This window comes from Apium graveolens, chromosome 6 (genome assembly GCF_009905375.1).
Source record: "Apium graveolens cultivar Ventura chromosome 6, ASM990537v1, whole genome shotgun sequence".
Taxonomy (NCBI): domain Eukaryota; kingdom Viridiplantae; phylum Streptophyta; class Magnoliopsida; order Apiales; family Apiaceae; genus Apium; species Apium graveolens.
In genome coordinates, this window is record NC_133652.1 from 264,597,165 (window position 1) to 264,621,830 (window position 24,666).

Consider the following 24,666-nt stretch of genomic DNA (forward strand, 5'->3'; position numbering starts at 1 on the left):
CTTTTTTTGTATTTTATATTTTATTAGAATATAAAAAATATTTTACATTTTTATTTTAATTGAATATAAAAATATAAATTTATTAAATAAAATATTTTATATTTTAATTTATTTTTTTTGTTTAAGTCGAAGGTCTTGAGTTCGATTCTCTGGTCCCATAAAGTGGGGTCCACCTGTGCATGGGTCCCAAAACAGGTTTTAAAAAATAAAAAACTTCAATTGAGAGAAAAACTGTGATTTATGTAAGAAAAACTATGACTATTTAAAAATTACATGAAATAAATCATGTATAATTTTAAATAAAAAAATTATAATTATAATTAAAAAAACTACTATTTGGAACAAATATTTTTATCTATTACGAATTTTCGAAAAATAAAATCAAAAAATGCTAAAGAATTTTTCTAATTTAAAGAAAATATAAATATTTGTAATCCTTTATATATTAGTTGTGCAAAATAAAACAAAAGTACAAGGTTGGTGTAGTGGTCGGAAGCTTGATCTCACAAGTGAGAGGTCAAGGGTTAAACTCCCATGGGCAGCAAAAATTTGTTAAAAATTTTTAAAACCCCATTCAACAGTGGTGTGCCCCACTACGACATGTCCGTACTGTGGCTCCCATATGTGGGCCCCACTTTGCCACGTCAGCAGGTGTCATGTCAGCACTATGGGTCCCACATATGGACCCACAGTGTCCCGTCAGCAATATGGGCCCCATAATGCCCTGTCAGCACTGTGGGTCTCATATGTGGGCCCCACTATGCCCCGTCAGCATTTTCTGTCCATGTCAGCATTTTTTTATTTTTTTAAAATGTCTAATACAACATCAGTAACTCTAGTGTTGCTTGTTGCACAACACTATCAATAACTAGCAACAGTAACTTAACTATAATACAACGCTTATTCTACTCTGTTGCAAAAAATCAAAAAAATTATAGATAATGAAACGCTTTTGGTGCAACGCTAGCTAAAAGGTATTGTATATGTGCACTTATGGCGTAATGATATGATTATCCGTTGGAAGCTTCATTATCATCCGTTGACAATCTTTAGTCATCCGTTGATATATACAAATGATTATCCGTTGAAGCTACATCATATATCCATTGATCAGGTTATCTATTGAGAATGACTTGGATGATAGGTCAAGACTGCGAGATAAATCAGAAGGTGCTGATTTATAGGTTCGTAGTTGATTTAGATATGTATAGAAAGTGTTAGAATTATATTGTAACATATCTTGTAATTGATAGAGGATTGATTATAGCTGTGTAGTATATAAACACAGAATAGGTTATCACAAAATGTGTGAACAAATTTGAGCATTCGTATAACCAAGAAGCTCTTAAGAATATTGTTCTTGAGAGAGTTTTGTAACAGTTTATTAAAGATCAATAGAAACTGTTATTTGATTCATCTGTTCTTACTTTACTTTCATAATACATCGATTTGTTTAGTAATTTTATCCAACCCTTCTTAAACAATTATTTTACCTGGCAACAAGTGGTATCAGAGCGGTCAAATTAATTGTTAATTTGCAAAGGTCAAGATGTCTAAAAGTAAGTAGGAAAGCATGAAAATTCCCATCCTGAAGTAAGCTGATTAGTCTACATGGAGAGTAAAGATGTTGATGTTCCTTGAAGCTATTAAAGATGCATATGTTTATATCATCAAAATAGGACCCCCATACCCTCTGGAAACTGTGGCTATGACTGCAGATTGCTCCTGAACACTATGTGAGGAAGGAAAGATCAAATTGGTCAGATCCTGAAGAAGCTGCAAAGCTTAAGGATACTAAATTCAGGAATATTCTACACAATAGTTTGGACAATGTGATGTCAAACAGAGTGATTGCCTGCAAGACTGTAAAGGAGATATGGGATGCCTTGGAGACACAGTGCCAAGGTACAATGACAATAAAGAAAAACGGAAGAGTTGTTCTTGTGCAAGAATATGAGCAATTTGATGCCAAGGCTGATAGGACAATTACTGATATATATGATAGATTTCCGACACTGTTAAATGATCTATCATTGGTTGGAAAAGAATACGAGAGAGAAGACTCAAACACCTTCTGAGAGCTTTTCCATAAGATTGGGATACACATGCCTTAATAATCAGGCATCAATATGATCTTGATTCTCTGACTCTGGATGAAGTGTATGGGATGCTGAAAACTCATGACTTGGAGATCCAGCAAAGGAATAATAGAAAGGGTCAGAAGATGAAGACTGTGGCTCTCAATGCTGAGACTCATAAGAGCAAGAAAAAGATGAATGAGAGGTCAAGGAGAAGGAACATTGTGGAAGAGTCAGATACTAATGATGTATCAGATCCTGACACAGATACTGACGAGGATTCTGAGATTGATATGGATGATCCTCAAGTGGTTAAAATGGCTACAATGCTTGTGAAAGGTTTCATAAGGATGAGGTTTCCAAAATCACAGAGAAAAGGTGGTTTCAACAGAAGGTTCTCTGGTGAAGGCAAAGGCAAGTTCAGAAAGAGTGATGGTCAGTACACCAAGGGAAGGAAGTTTGACAAGACCAAGGTGACGTTAGAATTGTAATGAAAAGGGAAATCTGGCTATTGAGTGCCCCAAGACAACCGGAAAGGCTTTGGTCACAACAAACTCCAACAGAGACTGGATGGATTCATCAAGAACTGACAATGATGATGAATGATATGCACTCATGGCAACTCAGGGAGATAATGCCTTAGGAAGTGATAAGGTAACTTCAGTTATATTTCCTGTTGATATTGATAATTTATCCGAACTGAAAACTTTCTTATACTCTTTGCATGTTACTTTTAAAAGTAAGACTATTGAATATGATAGTTTGATTGCTGATAATAAGAGGCTTAGAGAAAGAAATGATTTTTTAGAAGCTGAGTTAGTTTGCATGCATGAGAATGAAAAAACATGTAAGAAGGCACAACATAATGAAACTCAGATAAACATCAGGTATGCCAGACTAGAGAAAGTTCTAGAAAAGTAATGAGAGGTGTATAAAACATGGATGACCTTAGGAAAGAAAGTTCATGATTTCATCAGTGATAAAAACTGTAAAGAATGTCTACATTATAACAAATTTACTGATAGGAATATCATTAAATCCATCAATAACACCACTCTAGATAAGTTTGTTGGAACTGATGAAAGAGGAGTAGAGTCTGTCTATGAATTTGGTTCTACTTCTAAGAATAATGCTGAAGAGAAATCTGAACCTAGAGTCCCTGTTAAAAAGAAAGAATATTCTAAAATGCAAGAAAATAAAAGTAAAAATATAGGACTTCTCTCTAAGAGTCAGTTAAACAAGAAAATTTGTGAGGTAACTTAAGACTCCAAAACCTAGGTCTAAGAGAGGTAAAAATGGAAACAAGGAATAAACAAGGAAAATAACTATAAGTACATTTCTAATGCTCCTAGGAAAGCTTATTTTAACTGTGGTAATACTAATCATATTGCTATTGATTGCAGGAAGCCTAAAAAGAAAGTGTCTAAGATTCCTGAGTCTAATATTAGTGGTAGATCAGTATTATACAAACCACAAAATCCTTGTTCTCATTGTGGAATGGTAAAGATTATCATAGTTTGTATCACAACAATTATAATCCTTCACCAAAATTCAATAAAATTTTTGTTTTAAAAAGAAATGCTAAACTTAATGTGCATACATCTTATAGAGTTAAAAATGTCAAGACAAATCCTGATGGATCAAATCCTGACAAAAAGTCTGCTAGTGTAAAAATACGTATGATGTCTAAAAGGACCCAACAAGTGTGGGTTCTTAAAAATTCTGACTGATTTCCATATTTCTGATTACAGGGAAATAAGAAGAATGTGCTTATCTTGGACAGTGGTTGTTCAACACATATGACTGGAACTAAATTCCTGTTGTCAGAATATGAGGAGAAGGTTACGCCAGTGGTTATCTATGGAGATGGAAATGTATGAAAAATACTGGGATATGGCAATATTATCTTTGGAAATATCATCATCTCAAACGTAGCTCTGGTAGATGAACTGAAGCATAACTTGTTGAACATTAGTCAAATCACTGACAGAGGTTTCTATGTCGTGTTCTATGATACGCACTATGAAGTAGTTCAGATGATCACAAAGAAAACTGTTTTCAAAGCTTACAGACATGGAAACATTTACGAAGCCAAACCTTATGCAAATACTGATGGTCCAGAAACTTGTCTAATAACCAAGGCATCGGTAGATGAAAGTTGGAATTGGCATAAGAAGCTTTCTCATCTCAACTTTAATAATCCCAATGACTTGATGAGAGAAGAACACAAACATGAAAATGGTGTACTTATGGACAAAAATCTTAATCAGGTGAGAATGCAAATCCTGATGAAAATGCACAAGTTGAGGGGGAGAAATGTAAAACTATCAGGAACTGACAACACATTTACAGGGGGAGCTTTGCATGTAACTAATCCAGTAAATTCATATTACTAATAATTTCTCAATTTCTGACAGATTGGTCAGTGGAGAAGAGGTACTTGATTTTTCCAACAAATTCATCAATGCAAATGCCGAGGGGGAGAAATCATGATTAAATTCTTAATTTTGGATTACAAATTTTATCTCAGCAAGTGATGGACAAGACATGATTTTTCTTAAAAAGGACGGTAACATTATTTCCTTCGTGATTTTTTAACTGTTACAAATTTGTTTTATTCTATTTGAATAATCATGTTAAACTTGTCATCATTATTTGTTTTATATTGGGAATAGGTGCATGTAAATAAAATTTGTTTCATTTGCCTATATACGTGTAATATTATGCATGCAGTATTCATTATTACACGATAAATCAAAAGGGTCTGTTTAGATTCCTAGTAGGTTTTGGCTATAAAATTACTTCTCCTACTTCTTATTAACCTCAAACACTACTCAAACGTCTCTCTCTCACAACATCAAAGCTCTAAATCTAAAATCTTTAAAACTTCACACATTCTTTCAATGGCTCGATTCTACACTAAATTTATTTTGACCCTTTGGGACTGAGAGTCCTCATCAACGGTCAAACTTTTCACCCTGCTGAAGTTCCACAGACGATCTTTGATCATCTTTGCTGGGATGATCAGCTTGGGTTGCATTTTTTTAATATGGAGGTTCACTATAAAGAGATTCGATGAGCTGAGAAGGTAGAGGAACGTCGACTCGAACTCTTGGCGCTTCAAGAGAACATTATTTCTCTTGTGTCATCCATCTCTCGCATATATCGTAGGCGAGAGATGAAAAACAAGGACGAAAGCAAGAAGGCGAAGGAATAATAGTTCTAGTTCTTAGGAAATAGGGTTGTTAGATATAATTGATGATATCTAGACAAAAACTATCAGAAGTTCTTATCATGACTTATATCAGTATTTACTGAAGAATAACGTCATCAGTACTTATATCAGTACTTGTTGATCAGCAGATGATATCATCAGGATTTGTCACTTAAGTAGATATTCAAGGAGGAAAAGGAAAGCGGAAATTCAAGGCGGTGAAGGACTTTATCTCAGAAGCGATCATACATGGATATGTAATAGGTTTCCTTATTGTAATAGAATAGGAATCCTTATTGATTGTGTAACTGTGCTCTATATAAAGCACATATTAGGTTCATGCTATAAGCACTACAAACATTGTTATATCATTCGCATAACCTAGAAGCTCTCAAGGATATTTGTTCATCCTAGAGAGTACGTTTGTAATCAGTTTTTATCTGTTAATATAAAAACTATTGATTCTGTTGAAGCTTTGTCAAATTATTTGCATAAATTATATTCACCCCCTCTCTACAGTTGATTACGGACCTAACAATTGGTATCAGAGCTTGCTGTTGACATACAGACAGTTTAAGATCTGAAAATCAATCTTTAATGGTAGACAAAGAAGCACATCAACAACCACCACCCCCAACCACATCACAGACTAGCAGCAATATGAGTAGGTATGAAGCCATCAAGGTGCCAATCCTGAAGATACATGAATATCCAATTTGGAAAGTGAGGATGACCATGTGCTTGGAAGCCACAGATCCTGAATATCTAAGTACGATTTATGATGGTCCTCATAAACCAATGAAGGTAGCTATTTCTGTTGCGAGAGAACCAGAAAAGATGGTTGAATGACTACTCTCCTGAAGGCCTTTCATCTATTATGAAGGATGCGAAAGTCAGACACATCTTGCATAACAGTCTTGATAGTGTTATGTCCAATAGGATTATTGGATGTAAAATGGTAAAAGAGATATGGGATGCTTTAGAGGTAAAGTGTCAAGGCACAACTGCTATCAAGAAGAATATGAGGACAGTACTTACTCAAGAATATGAGCACTTTGACTCAAGAGATAATGAGTCCTTAACTGAGATCTATGACAGGTTTCAGAAGTTGTTGAATGACTTGTCTCTTGTCGATAAAGAATATTATTTAGAGGACTCAAACTTGAAGTTTCTACTTGCACTCCATGAAAAGTGGGACTTTAAGGTCACATCAATAAGGGATAACTATCAACTCGATGAAACAGCTCTAGATGAGATCTATGGAATACTGAAAATTCATGAACTAGAGATGGAGCAAAGAAGCAAGAGAAAAAGATCCAAGTCTAGACCAGTTACACTCAAAGTTGAAGAGAAGCCAAAGGAGAAAAGGCTACTCCAAAGGAACAACCATGATTGTAAAATTAGATACTGAATCATCAAACTCTGATGATGTAACAGCCCGCACTTCCGGACTATTAATTCTAAAACAAAACTAAAATAAATATAATTTATTGATCTAAAATTCTATTACAAAGGTGACTATACGAAAGCGCATCTAAAAGCAGAAGTCCAAAAGTCAATCTACTCGAATTCTAAGGTCCTCGAACTCCAATACTATCCAAATCAAATCTTACACAAAACCCTAAAATATTAAAAGGGGTGAGCTACAAAGCTCAGCAAGTACAAATTGACTAACTATTTAACCAAAAATTAATGGGTATTTTAATAAAAAAATTCTCAAAACAATAATAATTTTGTAAAACAATATCTAAAGTAGATCCAACCCAAAGTTTTATATTTTAAAAATTTAGAACTTAAAACAAAGCAAAATTTATAACAGAGTAAAATATAACGAAATAGAATGAAACAATAATTCTTATAAAGTACCACAGTCTTGATCTACGACCACACTTTGCCAGTAGCCGACATCTAATTCTTATTCTTATTCTTTATACCATATTTTGCCAGTGGTCGGTATCTAAAGTTCCATAATTATGCGCCCTTAATAGGTATCTAAAGTTGCACACTCGTGCGCCTACTAAGGTTATTAAAGGCTAGTTCCGGAACTATAGCGTAAATTATGAAAGGGGTCGAAAACGTAGAGACTGGGTTTCAAAAGATTCTCGTATCTTATTTCTTATACAGTTCAAAACATAATTCTTATATCTCATACGAAATTCGAAAATCAGAGTTTCAAAACTTTTTCTAAAATAAAAGTAAGTCAAAAAGTACTTACCTCAAAGCCTGACCAGATCTGAATATAGCCTTTTTTACCGTCTAAATGACGTTTACTTGGAAAATACAAAACATGAAAGTTGTAGAGAACAAAAAGACCTTTCCGAAAAGCCCAGAATCAACAAATTTTGACTTACGATGAATTTTTTACGAATTTTACAAGATTGGTGATTTTTATGTAAAAGAGCCCTACGGATTTTATGAATAAAAATGAGGAATACGAATAGTATGTATTTATAACGATACAAAAACCCTATATCTTAACCTACAAGTTATCTATATTCAAGTCCAATTCAAATTATAGGCCCATTATTCTAATTTAATTTTAATATCCCAATCTTTATATAATTTTAATCCTTTTTATTCTATTATTCCTATTATTAATCTAATTCTTAAAATTACGGGTTATTACATGCTACCTTTCTTAAAAAGAATTTTGGTCCCCAAATTCGCAATAATCCTATACGTCTTTGTTGCTAATCTCATATAGGTCAAACTTAAACTATGGTCCACAAGATCGAATCTTAGAGAATGTACTAGTCTCATACCTAATACACTCCGAAAGACAGTCTGCTCTGATACCAACTGTAACAGCCCATACTTCCGGACTATTAATTCTAAATTAAAACTAAAACAAATATAATTTATTGATCTAGAATTCTATTAAAAAGGTAATTGTACGAAAGTGCAGTTAAAAGCGGAAGTCCAAAAGTCAATCTACTCCGATTCTAAGGTCCTTGAACTCCAATGCTATCCAAATCAAATCTTACACAAAATCCGGAAATATTAAAAGCGGTGAGTTATAAAGCTCATCAAGTACAAATTGACTAACTATTTAACCGAAAATTAATGGGTGTTTTAATAAAATATTTTTTTCTCAAAATAATAATAATTTTGTAAAATAATTTCTAAAGTAGATCCAACCCAAAGTTTTATATTTTCAAAATTCAGAACTTAAAATAAAGCAGAATTCATAACAGAGTAAAAAGAACGAAATAGAACGAAACAATAATTCTTATAAAATAACACAGTCTTGATCTACAACCACACTCTGCCAGTAGCCGACATCTAATTCTTATTCTTATTCTTTATACCACATTTTGCCAGTGGTCGGCATCTAAAGTTCAATAATTAAGCGCCCTTAATAGGTATCTAAAGTTGCACACTCGTGTGCCTACTAAGGGTATCTATGGCTAGTTCCGGAACTATTGCGTAAATTACGAACGTGTTCAAAAATGTAGAGACTGGGTTTCAAAATATTCTCGTATCTTATTTCTTATACAGTTCGAAACATAATTCTTAAATCTTATAAAAAATTCGAAAATCAGAGTACCAAAATTTTTTCGAAAATAAAAGTAAGTCAAAAAGTATTTACCTCAAAGTAGGGATGTCAATTTTACCCGACCCGAGGAATACCCGATGTTATTCCCTAACAATCTAACAAAGAATTACAGAAGGGGGGTTGAATGTAATTCTAGCTACTTTTTCAATTTTAAGAACAGTTCTACTATGAATATATATAATTGTGTTTGATTTGGCTATGGTGCGGAATGAAAGTATTGTTGAAATCAAAACACAAAGTAATCAAATACAAGTATTTAAAAACTTTCTGGTGGATTGAACTTTTCTACAGAGATATATATTAATATGAGAACTTTGTGATGCAATGTTTGCACACAGCTGCTTACAAGTTGAACTTACAAAGAACAGAGAAATTCTTCACAGATGTAGCTTTTTCTATTTCTATGGCAATTGCTCACTAACTTTGTTATTGTTCTACTTGCTACACTTTGTTTATATATCACCAAGTTACATGATAAAAAGATAAAAAAATAAGACAAAATGTTTCTAGTCTAATTTCATTGTAACATCCCCAAATCCGGGATCGGGGATCCGGGTTGTCAAGAGTTCCATTTCCTTTTAAAAAACTTAATCTTAGTAAACAACCAACAACTGCGTATTGTGACCCCACAACACACACACACACTACAAATTATAGTCTCAGAGATGAATACCAAAAATAGAACGAGTCATTTTATTCCACAATTGTAGATCATTACACCTCAAAAGAGTTTCTGAATGAATTACATATCCTTTTCCATTATTACACTTCATAAATATAAATAAGTCTGGTACAACAAGGGTTGAAAGCCTAGCCTATTGGTAGTTCCTACCTCAGCTACAACGGCTTCAACGCCTACAGGAAACTGCGGAACGTTTCCTATTTACTCGTGAATTGGGAGCTTGGTCTTGTTCATCTTGTCTAGCTGTTGTTGTGTGATAAAGAATAAAGCAAGGGTGAGCAACAATCCCACCAAAATAACATGTATAATAATTAACAATATATGAGCATTCTCGTAGTACTCATGAAAGTCTTGGTCAAGCAAAAATGAACCATGTTTGATATCTTAACGCGATGAAGTCGAAAAAAAATTCAATATAGATATACTTTTCAAAAACTTTGAAATCCTCGGTCATGCATCATATACACAGAGTTCCATTCTATAATTATATGAAAATATCGTTACAAGGTGATCTCATATATCTACCCTTGTCTCAACATTTTTCTAAAAATCTTTGTCCTACATAAGATAATCATTTACTAGATATAAGTTGATAAGATGAAGTTACAAGATACTCCAATATACTTATATATTTTTCGAAAACTACTTGAACTACCACCGTTCAAGGTATAATCAGTTTCAAAAGTTCATCACATAGATGAGACTACAAGATAAAACTTGAATAGAATCAATCTTTGAAATATCATCAAAATGAATTGAAGTTACGAGATACTTCATTTGATGAAAACATCATTTTGAAAACTCGAACCTGCCAACACTCAACAATCGCCTAGCCGTAGCCTTTATATCGAAGTGCTCTGGGTAGTGTTGCAGAAATATCCAAACTAGATGATGAACTCATTACGGGCATTTGTCGTGCCAGGAAGACCACTTACGATGATCAGTCGCAGTAGTACGACCCCACAATTTTCTACACGTAGATGAGAACAGTCAGATTTATTTGTCAACCGAACACTGGACTCCTAAGGAATGGACTGTCTTAGCGGAACTTACGGGCCATTTGGGCCAATAAATAAGGCTGGGCCGACGCCACTCGACCACTTACGCCACTCCTAGTTTAGATTAAATCTATGACTCTGAAACATAAAGCTTGTCTCCCCTTTCCCCAAGTAGAAACTTGTTGATATGACTACACCAAGAAGTCGCATCTAGTTGGAAAGAAAAACTCACTAATATTTCTCAGGCGATGCCTGTTAATGGATCAAACTCATTCCAAGAATTTTACTTCCCGAGTGTTGGGTAAGTAATCAAAAAAACTCTTTTATCAAAACAACAACTTCATTTCGAATATAATGATACATCACAGAGCCGGATCCCTCAGATTTTTGAGCGAGTATTTAAATCCCCTTTGAAAGGAAGATCTTAAATTTGAAAACAAGTTTTGGGATCCGCTCTACTTTCCAAAAGTAGTTTTGATAAAGTTTGAAAATAATCTTTGAAAATATTTAAAGTAAGAATGATTTAATAGTATCAATCATTTCCCGAATACTTGGCGAATATTGAAACGCTATTCTTTAAGAAAATAAAGAATATTATTGTATAAAATAAGCAGAGTCATAAATCCTTGAATGAATATTCAACTAATATTCATTTATAAAAAAATAGAATAAGTTTCATAAGTAGAAACTCTATTCAAATAATTAAAATAGTCTTTGATCGTAACAAGATTTTTAAATGAATATTCGAAAAAATAATATTCACTTATAATTTAAAACTATCGAATAAAAATTATTCAATTAATAGTTTTGAAAATTATATGCATATATATATATATGAAATACTCGGGAACATCGTGTCCCGGTTTACAAAAATGTTTAACTCTGGGTCCCCTATACTAAGGGTATACGCAAGTACTGCTTATCTCTAGCATAGGTATTATGCAGTTTATAAACAATTGAATTGATAAGGAAATATCAAATTTCAAAGCAAGCATGCATATATATATATGTATATATATACCTCATATTAACATGCTTCAATATATCTCAAGGTTTGCTAAGCAACAATCATGCATTTATCACAAGATAATGCATGTATTAATATATGTACATCACAACAACAGTATAACATGTAGAAAACTTGCCTGAGTGTTCTGGGGTAGGCTTAAGCTTAGAGTGGGTCCGGTAACCTATGAACAACAACATAAGCCAGAATTAGACCACGGTCGCTTAAGAAACTAGACTTTATCCCCTTAGACTCTAACGTTCGCTTCTGCGCTTAACGATTTACATTAGTCGCTCGAGTACCCTCGGCTTCACCATTTTTATAAAATTAACCGATTAACTTTTAAAGGCGACTCTTTCGTGAGTACTTTAATGACTGCCTAATTCACTTCACATAAATCTTTCGTATTTCGATTAATCATTTAAGGGCCTTAATTACACTATCAAATTGACTCGAGGTTCTGGGGTTCGCTCGCGAAACCCCGTTACTTAAAATAGTCGTTTCTCCTCACCTGTAACTCGGATTTAGGCGAACAACATATCAAAATGAACTCGTAACATGAACTATCTAAACATGGAAAATGACAGAATCTTACAGTGAGTTCACGGGTCCTAAATTTTAGCACAAAAATAGTCTAAGGTAAATCGGTCATTACGACGGCTATGTTGACGCGATTATCAAATTTTGAACTACTCTAATTCCTCACCAATTCACTCCCATCCTCCAAAACTTAATAAAACAACAAATACAACTTAAACAGCTGCAAAATCAGTCCACACTCCAAGGTTTTACCAACTCATTCAATCAACTACAAATCCACCATTCAAAATTAACACAACTTCACAAAAATCACTACTAAGCGTGGATCTAACTATACATTTACCAATTCATCTAAAAACTCAAACAATCAAGCTTAGTACTAAAGGTCAAGAAGTTTTTATACCTTGATTTGTGATTGAAAAGTTGCGAGGGAGCCTTAAAACCTTGATCAATCCTTATATAAGCTTGGATCTCACAAATAATCAAGAAAACACAAAGTTAGATTTTGAAGTTTCTAAAACTCCGATTGAAAGAACTGTACAAATGAGGGTCTTACCATGTTATTTAGAAGAGACTTGTGAACAAGAGTTGTAGGCCATATCCATACCTTTCCAAAGAGCTATAAAACATAATATTTGAGTGAGTATTGAAGGAGATATGGAAGTTTGAAGTTGCTGCTCTGGTTTTGGCCGAGAGCCTTTGGAGGAAGAAGAAGTGAAAATGCTTCTTGATTTGGCTTGGTGATTTATGTGGTGTTTGTTAGTTTAGTTAACATTAACCTTGGTTTAACCAAAGTTAGAATACTTGGCCACAAATCAACCTAAACAAATATCTTTCTAATCATGCTTACATTACCCTCCTTATGTCATCAATTTGCCACATGTCTTTATCTTGTGGTTTGATGATATCATAATCTCTTAGATTCTTGAACAAGCTTGTCTCTTGGTCGCATATTTTTTTACGGTTTGCTTAACTCTCGTTCTTGTTAATCGTTTGAGGGATCATATCCGGGATCTTAATACTTGGGCTTCCCTGAACCTTTATTAATATATTATATTCCTTTAATGATCCTCCGCTATAATCCTTAAATAAAAATCCTTTTAATTATGTTACCTTATACTTAATCCTTTCGGTATCTGGTGGATTTTCAGGAAAAACCAAAGTGTTCGAATCCGAATTATGACTACCTTTACATACACTCATTTACTTTATGGAATATTATACGATCTCAGAATTTCCATAACAGTACTCCTATATAGTGTGGTCTGGTAATTTTCCTTAATCAGCATCATCAGCAAAAAGTTACTATTCATCAGGGTTTCAAATATTTCCAAAAATTGGGGTTATTACAGTCTCCCTTCTTTAAAAGGATTCCGTCCCGGAATCAGATAGAAATTAGTTGGGGATGCTTTTCTAGCATTGCGCTTTCTAACTCTCAAGTCAAATTTTTTTTTCTACATTGTGGTTTTACCATAAAACTCTTACTAGTCTGATAACCCTGTTACTAAGCACTTGCTCCTTTCAATCCATAACCCTTACTGGTTGCTCCATATAGATCAAGTCTGGTTTCATGTCTATGCGCTCGTATTCTCCTATATGTCCGACATTCAGATTATGCTTTCTTAATATTGATACGTGGAACACGTTATGAACTTGCTACAGGTTCGGGGGTAGGGCTAGCTCATATGCTAACTTCCCAATATGTCTTAATATCTCCAAGGGTCCAATAAATTGTAGACTTAACTTTCCTTTCTTTCCGGCCCTCATCAATCCTTTTCAAGGGAATACTTTTAATAATACTAGGTTCCCTCCTTCATACTCTTTGTCCTTTCGGGCCATACCGACGTACTTCTCCAGTCGATCTTAGGCTGCTACTAGCCATCCTCTGATTAGATCTACTCTGTCCTTGGTTCTTTGGACCACTTTAGGCCCGAGCATCTTGCACTTTCCAACTTCATCCCAATATAAGGGAGATCAACATCTTTTTTCATACAGGGCCTCATAAGGCGACATTCCGACACTGACATATTATCTATTATTGTAAAAAACTCAATCCGTGCTAAATGATCATTCCAAATTCCTTTCAAGTCTACTGCAAAGATTCGCATCATAGTTTCTAGAACTATAGCTTTTGCTTCTCAATACCCACTCTTTTCCAGTTCGTAGTCGTTACCATCTTTCGTTCAAAATACTATAATGTTTACACTTTTGCTCGTTAGTATTCTATAACCTTTTAATAAACACGTCAACCTTAGTATCACGAACATGTTTCCATTCCGAATACCACCATACTCGTACTACTCCTTTCCTAGCTGCTTCTATCTTCGAAAGTTTGATCAATCATATAGAATTAAAAGAATTTATTGAGAGATCATTATGATCATGAATACTTGTTTAATTGCATAGTTAGTACAGAAGGTGGCTAACCTTTAGTACTTGACAAGCAATTAAACAACATGTGGTATCCTACTAGGCTTCTATCACACAAGTAGATAGTCATTCGACAATACCTCCCCTTATCGAAGGGTTGTGCTTCTTACTTTACATGAAAATGAAAAGAAGAGAGAAGAAAGAATTTAAGAGAATTATATAAAAATATTGCCACAAAATATCTGGCTTGGAGTACTACCTCTGAACTATAGAGGTTTATCACAGGAGAACAAAACATATATATGTATATATCTCAACATCAAGTTTTATAGCATCATAATTCACGTACCTGAATATTTATGATTCCGTCCATCGTTCTATGGACCCATGCTCTTGCTCGAGCTTATAAACAATCACCTTTAAAACTCCCTCGACATTGAAAATCGAATATCAGATTTCATTCTAGACATCGTCGCTACTAGAATTCTATGTTTGCCCCACAACCTTCCTCGTTATAGTAATACGACTTTCTGTCAATAAGAAGGAATAAATATTCAATATGTAGATAATCGAATAGTTAGTCTATCAATGATAACTTTTACACCACCACAACCTGATTAGTGGTACTCAATCTTAACATCCATTACAATACAACTATCACGGTTGTTATCGTCTCATTATTAAAAGAATCGTTGTTGCATTGCTATAGTCCATCGCGGACCTATGGTAGTCACTCATTTAATTTGAAATCTTAATATCTAACCATATGAAGTCCATACCTATCGTATCAAATTCTTCTAAGGAGGTAACATGATCACCATTCATGATTCATGAAGAACACTCCCGGACTTGACGTACATATAACATGAAGCAGATAAAATTATAGAAGAGTTTCAATTAAAGGAACGATAGCAGGTTAACACCATTATTAACCATATGTCTTTATTAGGAGATATGAAGCTCAAAGGTTCATTTAGTCCTTTTATAACATGGTCCTGGCTTATCCCAAGATAGGACCTTCTAAGATAGGTAGCCCGCTCACAGCGATAACATGAATTAAATCTTTACCAAACTATTATTACGGTTGAGTATCGCACAATCATCAAAAGGAATGTCAATCTTTCACACCATAATACAACCTTCACGGATTTAACCATTATTATTGTATTCCTCTGGCACGAGCGCCTATAATTGCTCTCTTATACTTAGAGTGCCGGCCATCTCATTGGCCTTTCCTGATAGTAATAGTTCCTTACCATCAATGTCTTTTGAACGATCTTCAACTAAATTTTCTACCTCATTTTCAATCACTGCTTGTGTGAAAATGCTCTTCCTTAATATTTGGTGAGGAAAAAAATCACCATTTTTCCATAAGTTATTGCCTCGGTCTTTAGGTGTGAACATTGTCACGACTGACTCTAGATCATACTTAGGACGTCTCTTATCTTGGGTCCTTCTTGTTTTCACCAATCTCGACCCTCATTGGGTCGATCTATACTTTCTTATGGTTCAACACGTGCCCCATCTGACATTATTATAATTATGTCACATTTTCTTTATTAAAATTTCTATATTCGAGAACTTTGAATATTACCTTTCTCCTTGTAAAACCTATAAGGTTATCCTTAAATCCTTCATCCTGTACTCCCTACGTACAGGGCATATCAAGATACCATTTACTAATACTAGAACCATTGTCTATATAGTTCTGAAAACTTTCTCCACTGATATTTAAAGGTTGTTGTTGCCTTAGTCCTTCATTTTGTACTACTCAAACTCATAATCTCCCTACTAAGGGTGAAATGCCAACCTTTATGCATTCCCCTATGGTTCATATCAAGTTATCGAGGTTTTATCCTTAATTCCACCTTTAAAAAAGGTACTTGCATCCTTCAATGGAAAATTAAGTCATATATCCCTGATAAGGGTATCTTATTCAATCATTCCCACCTCGATAGTCTATACTTAGTTTCATGGGTAACATCCTTTTCTAACTGAGGTCAATCCATATGGCCTCCGAAAGATAACAACAGTTATTCACTTTTCTTGCCTGATTTGGTAATGGTAGCAGAGACGTTCTGAAAGATATTGGTCATAATCAATGTGTACTTCTTATTGATAAATCCTCATTCACTACTGTTATTTATCTTAACAGTTTTCTCAATATTGAGATATCTCTTATACTTGGCGTTTTACTTTTGGGTATCAAGTCATATGTGTTACATATACTTCACATTCTTGAAGGTCACTTCCTTCATCAAATTTCCTAATTTCTTGCTTTCCTGTCTCCTCATTCCATCTGTGTCTCATTATTTAATCCATCTATTTATCTCAAAGTCTCATCGAATCCTCTCAATATAAATGGGATTAATTGTACGTATCGCTTATGCCTTCAGACCTTGATTTTATCTCATGATCAATCACCAACATCCTGATGATGACACGCTTCTTTATTGCTAGGGTTCCACAAGATTTCCACATTCCTAACTCCCTTATCATTACGTGAACTCTATTTCCTTTATATCCCTTTATTTTCTTTTCCCTTTCAGTCTTTTGGTTTTTATTTCTGTTACAATCATTTCATGAATTAACACATCATAAGCATTGATTTCAAACATCCCGTCATTCTGGATTCATGTCCTTCAAACGAACCTCAACGACTTTCACAATCCTAGATTCATAATTCATCATACTCGCCCGTCTCTGGTCTGGCTCTAAAACTTCTACCATATCTCTCTATCTTTCGTAGCCTCCCTTCAGCGGTGGCCCCTCTCTTAGGAATATAAGTGGAAAAACATTCTTTTGCGCTTCATCAATTATTTAGATCCTCAAATGATTCCTCTATTTCCTTTATCCAGGCTCTCGCCTCGATTGGGTCAGCTTGTTCTTGGAACTCTGAGAGCTTAAGCGACTAAAAGGTCCTAAAAGAATTTTCCACCGTTTTGATTCCTCAGGGTGGTGGTTGGGGATAATAGTCTAAGTTTTGTTTAGGCAGTTCCATGAATTGCCCTATAGGAGTACCGTCTCAGGTCTCTTTTCCTTACTCGACTTCTTTTTCCTTAGTGTGAAACGTTCCCTCCTCCTCCTCATAATCGGGATCATCCTATATGTTTTAAATCCTCATTTCCACTTCATTATGTTATGGGTTCCTTCTATCTTGATGGTGACCCCCATGATTATCACATTCAGGGTTTGCCCTAAATTTTATTCCTCGAACTATGGCTTTTGTCTAAGTTCTCGTCCTTGGATCTTGAACACTGTGGACCTAAATCCTATAGGATTACCTCATTGTTCCCTTATCATCCTTCTTGGTACTAATTTTTCTCCGATCATTGAGTCACTGCCTTCGCTCATTATTCTTTCTTGACAAAATCTGATCTTTTCCAAAAACTTTGGCTGCATTGCAATCTTAATAGCTTTTCGATACCGGTTCCGGCTATCGATATCTCTATCTCCATTTTCTCAAAATCTCTTATCAGCTCTTCTAAAAACATTATCATCTTGAGTATCTCTTTCCTACTAAGGGCGTCAGACACCACATTGGCCTTCCCTGGATGATAAAGAATCTCATAGTCATAATCATTAATTAGCTCTAACCATCTCCTATGTCGCATGTTGAGCTCTTTCTGCGTGAAAATGTACTTGAGCTCTTATGGTCTGTGTAAATCTCGCTCTTCTCTCCATACGAGTAGTGCCTGCAAATCTATAGAGTAAAAACTATTGCCGCGAGCTCAATATCATGGGTGGGATATTGAATTTCATATTCCCTTAATTGTCTTGACGCATACGCGATTACCTTACTGTGCTGCATAAGCACACACCCTAATCCATTGTGCAAAGCGTCACTATAATTCACAAAATCTCCTTTTCCATCCGGCAACGCCAACACAGGGGCCGTCACCAATATTTTCTTCAGTTCTTTGAAAGTTGTTCTCGCATTTCTCTGTCCATTCGAACTTCTAAGTATTACGAGTAAGCCGCAGTAAAGGGGCTGTGATATTTGAAAAATCTTGAACAAACCTACGGTAGTAACCGGTCAATCCTATCTCTGGTAGTCACCCTGACTACGGTCATTAATTCCTCAGCGATCATCTTTTCAGTCTCGTCAGGATCCTCCATGGAATCCTCCTCAACAACCTTCCCTTCCGGGAAAACATCCTTAACCGCTACATCCTTAATATGAACATCATCAGGTTTCTCATTAGGGTGCTCCATTGGATCCATAATATAATCCCCAATGTGTAATAAAACATCATCGTATTGTTGCTCCTGAACCTCAGGGTTCGGTGCCCCGCTACCCTATATGATAACGAACTATGCTATTACCTTGATATTTATAAGGATTCCTGTAAGGGTTTTAACTGTCAGTACTACGTTAGGTAGTCTGACTATGAACTTGGAAATAGTTTTTATTATCTTAGTGAACTTATTATTTTAACGATGCATCATCTCTGAGGTTTATAACGCTTAGCTCTGATACCATTTCTGTCACACCCCCAAATCCGGGGTCGGGGATCTGGGTTGTCACGAGTTCCATTTCCTTTCAAAAAACTTAATCTTAATAAACAACCAACAACTACATATTATGACCCCACAACATACACACACACACACCACAAGTTATAGTCTCAGGGATGAATACCAAAAATAGAACGAGTCATTTTATTCCACAATTGTAAGTCATTACACCTCAAAAGAGTTCCTGAATGAATTACATATCCTTTGCCATTATTACACTTCATAAATATAAATAAGTCTGGTACAAAAAGGGTTGAAATCCTAGCCTATTGGTAGTTCCTACCTCGGCTACAACGGCTTCAACGCCTACAGGAAACTTTGGAACGTTTCCTATCTGCTCGCGAATTGAGAGCTTGGTCTTGTTCGTCTTGTCTAGTTGTTGGTGTGTGATAAAAGAATAAAGCAAAGGTGAGCAACAAGCCCACCCAAATAACATGTATAATAATTAACAATATATGAGCATTCTCGTAGTACTCATGAAAGTCTTGATCAAGTAAAAATGAACCAAGTTTGATATCTTAACGAGACGAAGTCGAAAAAAATTCAATATAGATATACTTTTCATAAACTTTGAAATCCTCTGTCGTGCGTCATATACACAGAGTTCCATTCTATAATTGTATAAAAATTTCGTTGCAAGGTGATCTCATATATCTACCCTTATCTCAACATTTTTCTGAAAATCTTTGTCATGCATAAGATAATCATTTACTAGATATAAGTTGAAAAGATTAAGTTACAAGATACTCCAATATACTAATATCTTTTTCGAATAGTACTTGAACTACCACCATTCAAGGTATAATCAGTTTCAAAAGTTCACCACATAGATGAGACTACAAGATAAAACTTGAATAGAATCAACCTTTGAAATATCATCAAAATGAAATGAAGTTACGAGATACTTCATTTGATGAAAAAATCATTTTGAAAACTCGAACCTACCAACACTCAACAATCGCCCAGCCGTAGCCTTTCCATCGAAGTGCTTTGGGCAGTGTTGCAGAAATATTCAAACTGGATGATGAACTCATTACGGGAGTTTGTCGTGCCAGGAAGACCAATTACGATGATCAGTCGCAGTAGTACGACCCCACAATTTTCTACATGTAGAGGAGAACAGTAAGATTTATTTTTTGACCGAACACTGGACTCCTAAGGAATGGACCGTCTTAGCGGAACTTCCGGGCCATTTAGGCTAATAAATAAGGCTGGGCCGGCGCCACTCGACCACTTACGCCACTCCTAGTTCAGATGAAATCCATGACTCTGAAACGTAAAGCTTCTATCCCCTTTCCCCAAGTAGAAACTTGTTGATACGACTCCACCAAGAAGTGACATCTAGTTGGAAAGAAAAACTCACTGATATTTCCCAGGTGATGCCTGTTAATGGATCAAACTCATTCCAAGAATTTTACTTCCCGAGTGTTGGGTAAGTAATCAAAAAAACTCTTTTATCAAAATAGCAACTTCATTGCGAATATAAAGATACATCACGGAGCCGGATCCCTCAGATTTTTGAGCGAGTATTTAAATCTCCTTTGAAAGGAAGATCTTAAATCTGAAAACAAGTTTTGGGATCCGCTCTACTTTCCAAAAGTAGTTTTGATAAAGTTTGAAAATAATCTTTGAAAATGTTTAAAGTAAGAATGATTTAATAGTATCAATCATTTCCCGAATACTTGGCGAATATTGAAACATTATTCTTTAATAAAATAAAGAATATTATTTAATAAAATAACCGGTGTCATAAATCCTTGAATGAATATTCAACTAATATTCATATATAAAAAAAATAGAACAAGTTTCATAAGTAGAAACTCTATTCAAATAATTAAAATAGTCTTTGATCGTAATAAGATTTTTAAATGAATATTCGAAAAAATAATATTCACTTATAATTTAAAACTATCGAATAAAAATTATTCGATTAATAGTTTTGAAAACTATATGCGTATATATATATATAATATACCCGGGAACATCGTCTCCCGGTTTACAAAATATTTAACTCCGGGTCCCTAATACTAAGGGTATACGCAAGTACTGCTTATCTCTAGCATAGATATTATGCAGTTTAAAAGCAATTTAATTGATAAGGAAATATCAAATTTTAAAGCAAGCATGCATATATATATATGTATATATATACTTCATATTAACATGCTTCAATATATCTCAAGGTTTGCTAAGCAACAATCATACATTTATCACAAGATAATGCATGTATTAATATATGTACATCATAACAACACTATAATAGGTAGAAAACTTGCCTGAGTGTTCCGGGGTAGGCTTAAGCTTAGAGTGGGTCCGGTAACCTATGAAAAATAACATAAGCCGGAATTAGACCACATTCGCTTAAGAAACTAGACTTTATCCCCTTAGACTCTAACGTTCGCTTCTGTGCTTAACAATTTATATTAGTCGCTCGAGTACCCTCGGCTCCACCATTTTTATAAAATTAACCGATTAACTTTTTAAGGCGAATCTTTCCCGAGTACTTTAAAAACTGCCTAATTTACTTCACATAAATCTTTCGTGTTTTGATTATTCATTTAAGGGCCTTAATTACGCTCTCAAATTGACTCGAGGTTCTGGGGTTCGCTCGCGAAATGCTGTTACTTAAAACGGTCGTTTCTCCTCGCTTGTAACTTCGATTTAGGCGAATGACATATCAAAATGAAGCTTGTAACATGAACTATCTAAACATGGAAAAGGACAGAATCTTACAGCAAGTTCACAAGTCCTAAATTTCAGCACAAAAATAGTCTAAGGTAAATCGGTCATTACGACGGCTATGTTGACGCGATTATCAAATTTTGAACTACTTTAATTCTTCACCAATTTACTCCCATCCTCCAACAATCAATAACACAACAAATACAACTTAAACCACTGCAAAATCAGTCCACACTCCAAGGTTTTACCAACTCATTCAATCAACTATAAATCCACCATTCAAAATCAACACAACTTCACAAAAATCACTACTAAGCGTGGATCTAACTATACATTTACCAATTCATCTAAAATCTCAAATAATCAAGCTTAGTAATGTTAGGTCACACAACACTATAGAAGGGGGTTGAATATAGTGTTTATACAATCAAATCGATTTATCAACATAAGTATGTAACAGTAATCAAGTATATTCAATATAATAAACTCTATTACAATAGAACAGTTGTTCTCTCTCAGTGATGAACAATATCACTAAGAGCTTCTTGGTTACAATGTATAATCTTCTCAATAATGATAACACATATAGTGTAAACCCTAAGCTGTGTTTAAATAGTACACATTTACAAGATATCTTCTAATTGATATGGAATATAATTCTGTCTCCTAAAATATATCAATCAAATATCTTCTATAAGTCTTCTAGTCCTCTAACTCTTCATGCATATCTTCTTTTGTTTTAGTCCAGATCTTCTCCTGTAAATCAGCCACATTCCTTATCTGAAGTCTTCCCGCACTTAAGTCCTGATATATATCTTCTGACGCCTTAAGTTCTAATATAAAGTTCTGACTTCAGTAAGTTCTGTTTTCAGTAAGTCCTGATAAGTCCTGTTGTTAAGTTCTGAAAACTAAACACAAATCAGATTAGACATGACATGTAACACCCCCAGATCCGGGGTCGGGGATCCGGGTTGTCACGGTCTTTCTTTCCACAATATCACTTCACTTAATTAATAATAAATAACCTCATACTGTGACCCCACACTAACACACACCACAACCCGTTATAGTCTCAGAGATGAAATTGAAACAAGTACAAGTCTTTGAATCCACAATTTAAAATTATTACAACCCAAAATGATTACTTGATAATTTACAGTTAATTGCCATTATCTGCCACAAGTTATAATTATACATAATTTGATTCTCAAAAGTAGATGGTCTAAACTACAATGGATCTACCTCTGCAGCTATATCAGCTACAACATCATCAGGAAGACGCGGGACGCTTCCCACGCGCTTGCGCTGGGTCTGCTGGAGTCTGGCCATCTCTCCTAACTGTTGTTGTGTGATGAAGACATAAAGCAAGAGTGAGCCTTACAGCTCGCAAGATAATATGTATAATGATAACAATAATATAAGTATCTAAATGGATACTTAATAGCATCTCTATCATATGCAAGATAATTACTTGCTAGATATAAGTAAAACAAGGAATGAAGTTACCAATACTTCACCACACTTATATCATATAAAGTTACTTGAACTGCCACCGTTCAAAGTATTATAAGTTTTAAGAAAAACATCCCATAGATGAGACCACAAGTTAAGACTTGAATAGATTCAATCTTTGAAATATTATTGAATGAAAAAGTTATGAGATACTTTATTTAGTCCCGATATATATATATATCCACATATATATATATCCCGATAACATTTCCTGGACCCTCTGTTATGTGAAGTATGAACAGAGTTCGAAACATCCAATGAATTTTGGAAAGGAAAAGAATTTTGGCATAAACCCGATATCTTGCTGATCAGGCAAAGATACCAATAAGTAACCTTTTCTACTGTAGATGGATGAATTCCTCACCGGTCATCACCCTGGCCGCATTAGGACCTCGCGCTCGACCGTACCCCGGCCCCTCACGCGTTGATGGACTGCCACCCAGCCACTTACACAATAATAGACCGTACCCCGGCCTGTCGCTTATGCCGACTCAATCAAATGGACTTACTTCCCGAACATTGGGCAAGTAATCAAATCATTTACCAAATCTGCAACCTCGTTGCGAATATAAAATACACCACAGAGCCGGATTCCCCAGGTTTTGAGCGAGTATTTAAATCCCCTTTAAAAAGGAAGATCTTAAATATAAAAATGAGTTTTGGGATCCGCTCTGACTTTTAAAAATCATTTTGAAGACTCGAAAACACTTTAAAGAGTGTTTGGAGTAAGGCTGATTTAATGAAGTAAATCAGTCCCCAGAATATTAGAAAATATCTGAATATTATTAATTAAATAATATTCCCATAAAGAATAATCTTTTATAAAAATAATTGAAGTAGAAGTTTTAAAACTTATACTTGAAACGAGTATTAAATAACCAAAGATATACTTATATGAAAGTATTATCTTTATTTGAATAATCGAAAATAAGTTTGATTGTTTACACCTTATTCTTTAATAAAATAAAGAATATATCTCAGCAAATAATCGGAGTCATAGATCCTCAAATGAATATTCAAATAATATTCAATAAATAAAATAAGCTGAGTCATAATACCTCGAATGAATATTATAAATAATATTCATTAAATAAAATAAAGGAGTCATACATCCTCAAATGAATATTCAAATAATATTCAATAAATAATATAAAAGAGTCATAAGCCCTCGAATGAATATTCAAATAATATTCAATAAATAATATAAAAGGAGTCATAAGTCCTCGAATAATATTCGAAATAATATTCAATAATAAAATAAAGTTTCAAGTTATCGAATAAACCTTATTCGATTAATAGTTTTGAAAACTATTACCATATATATGTATATATATATAAATATATATATATATATATATATATATATCCATATCCATATATATACAAAATCTACTCGGGATCCTCGACTCCCGGTTTTAGAAAATATTTTCACCTTTGGGTCCCTATACTAAGGGTATATGCAAGATACCGCTATCCTCTAGCATAGGTATTATCAACTGAACCAACAGAT

The 24,666-nt window shown here is 34.4% G+C and overlaps 1 protein-coding gene across 1 annotated transcript; it reads left to right on the top strand.

Moving 5' to 3' along the window:
- The first annotated feature begins 1,611 nt into the window (after positions 1-1,611).
- Positions 1,612-2,078, top strand: LOC141665992 (uncharacterized). The gene is made up of 2 exons (XM_074471977.1): positions 1,612-1,632; positions 1,719-2,078. The coding sequence occupies exons 1-2, from the start codon at positions 1,612-1,614 to the stop codon at positions 2,076-2,078; spliced, it is 381 nt and encodes a 126-aa protein (XP_074328078.1).
- The last annotated feature ends 22,588 nt before the right edge of the window (positions 2,079-24,666 follow it).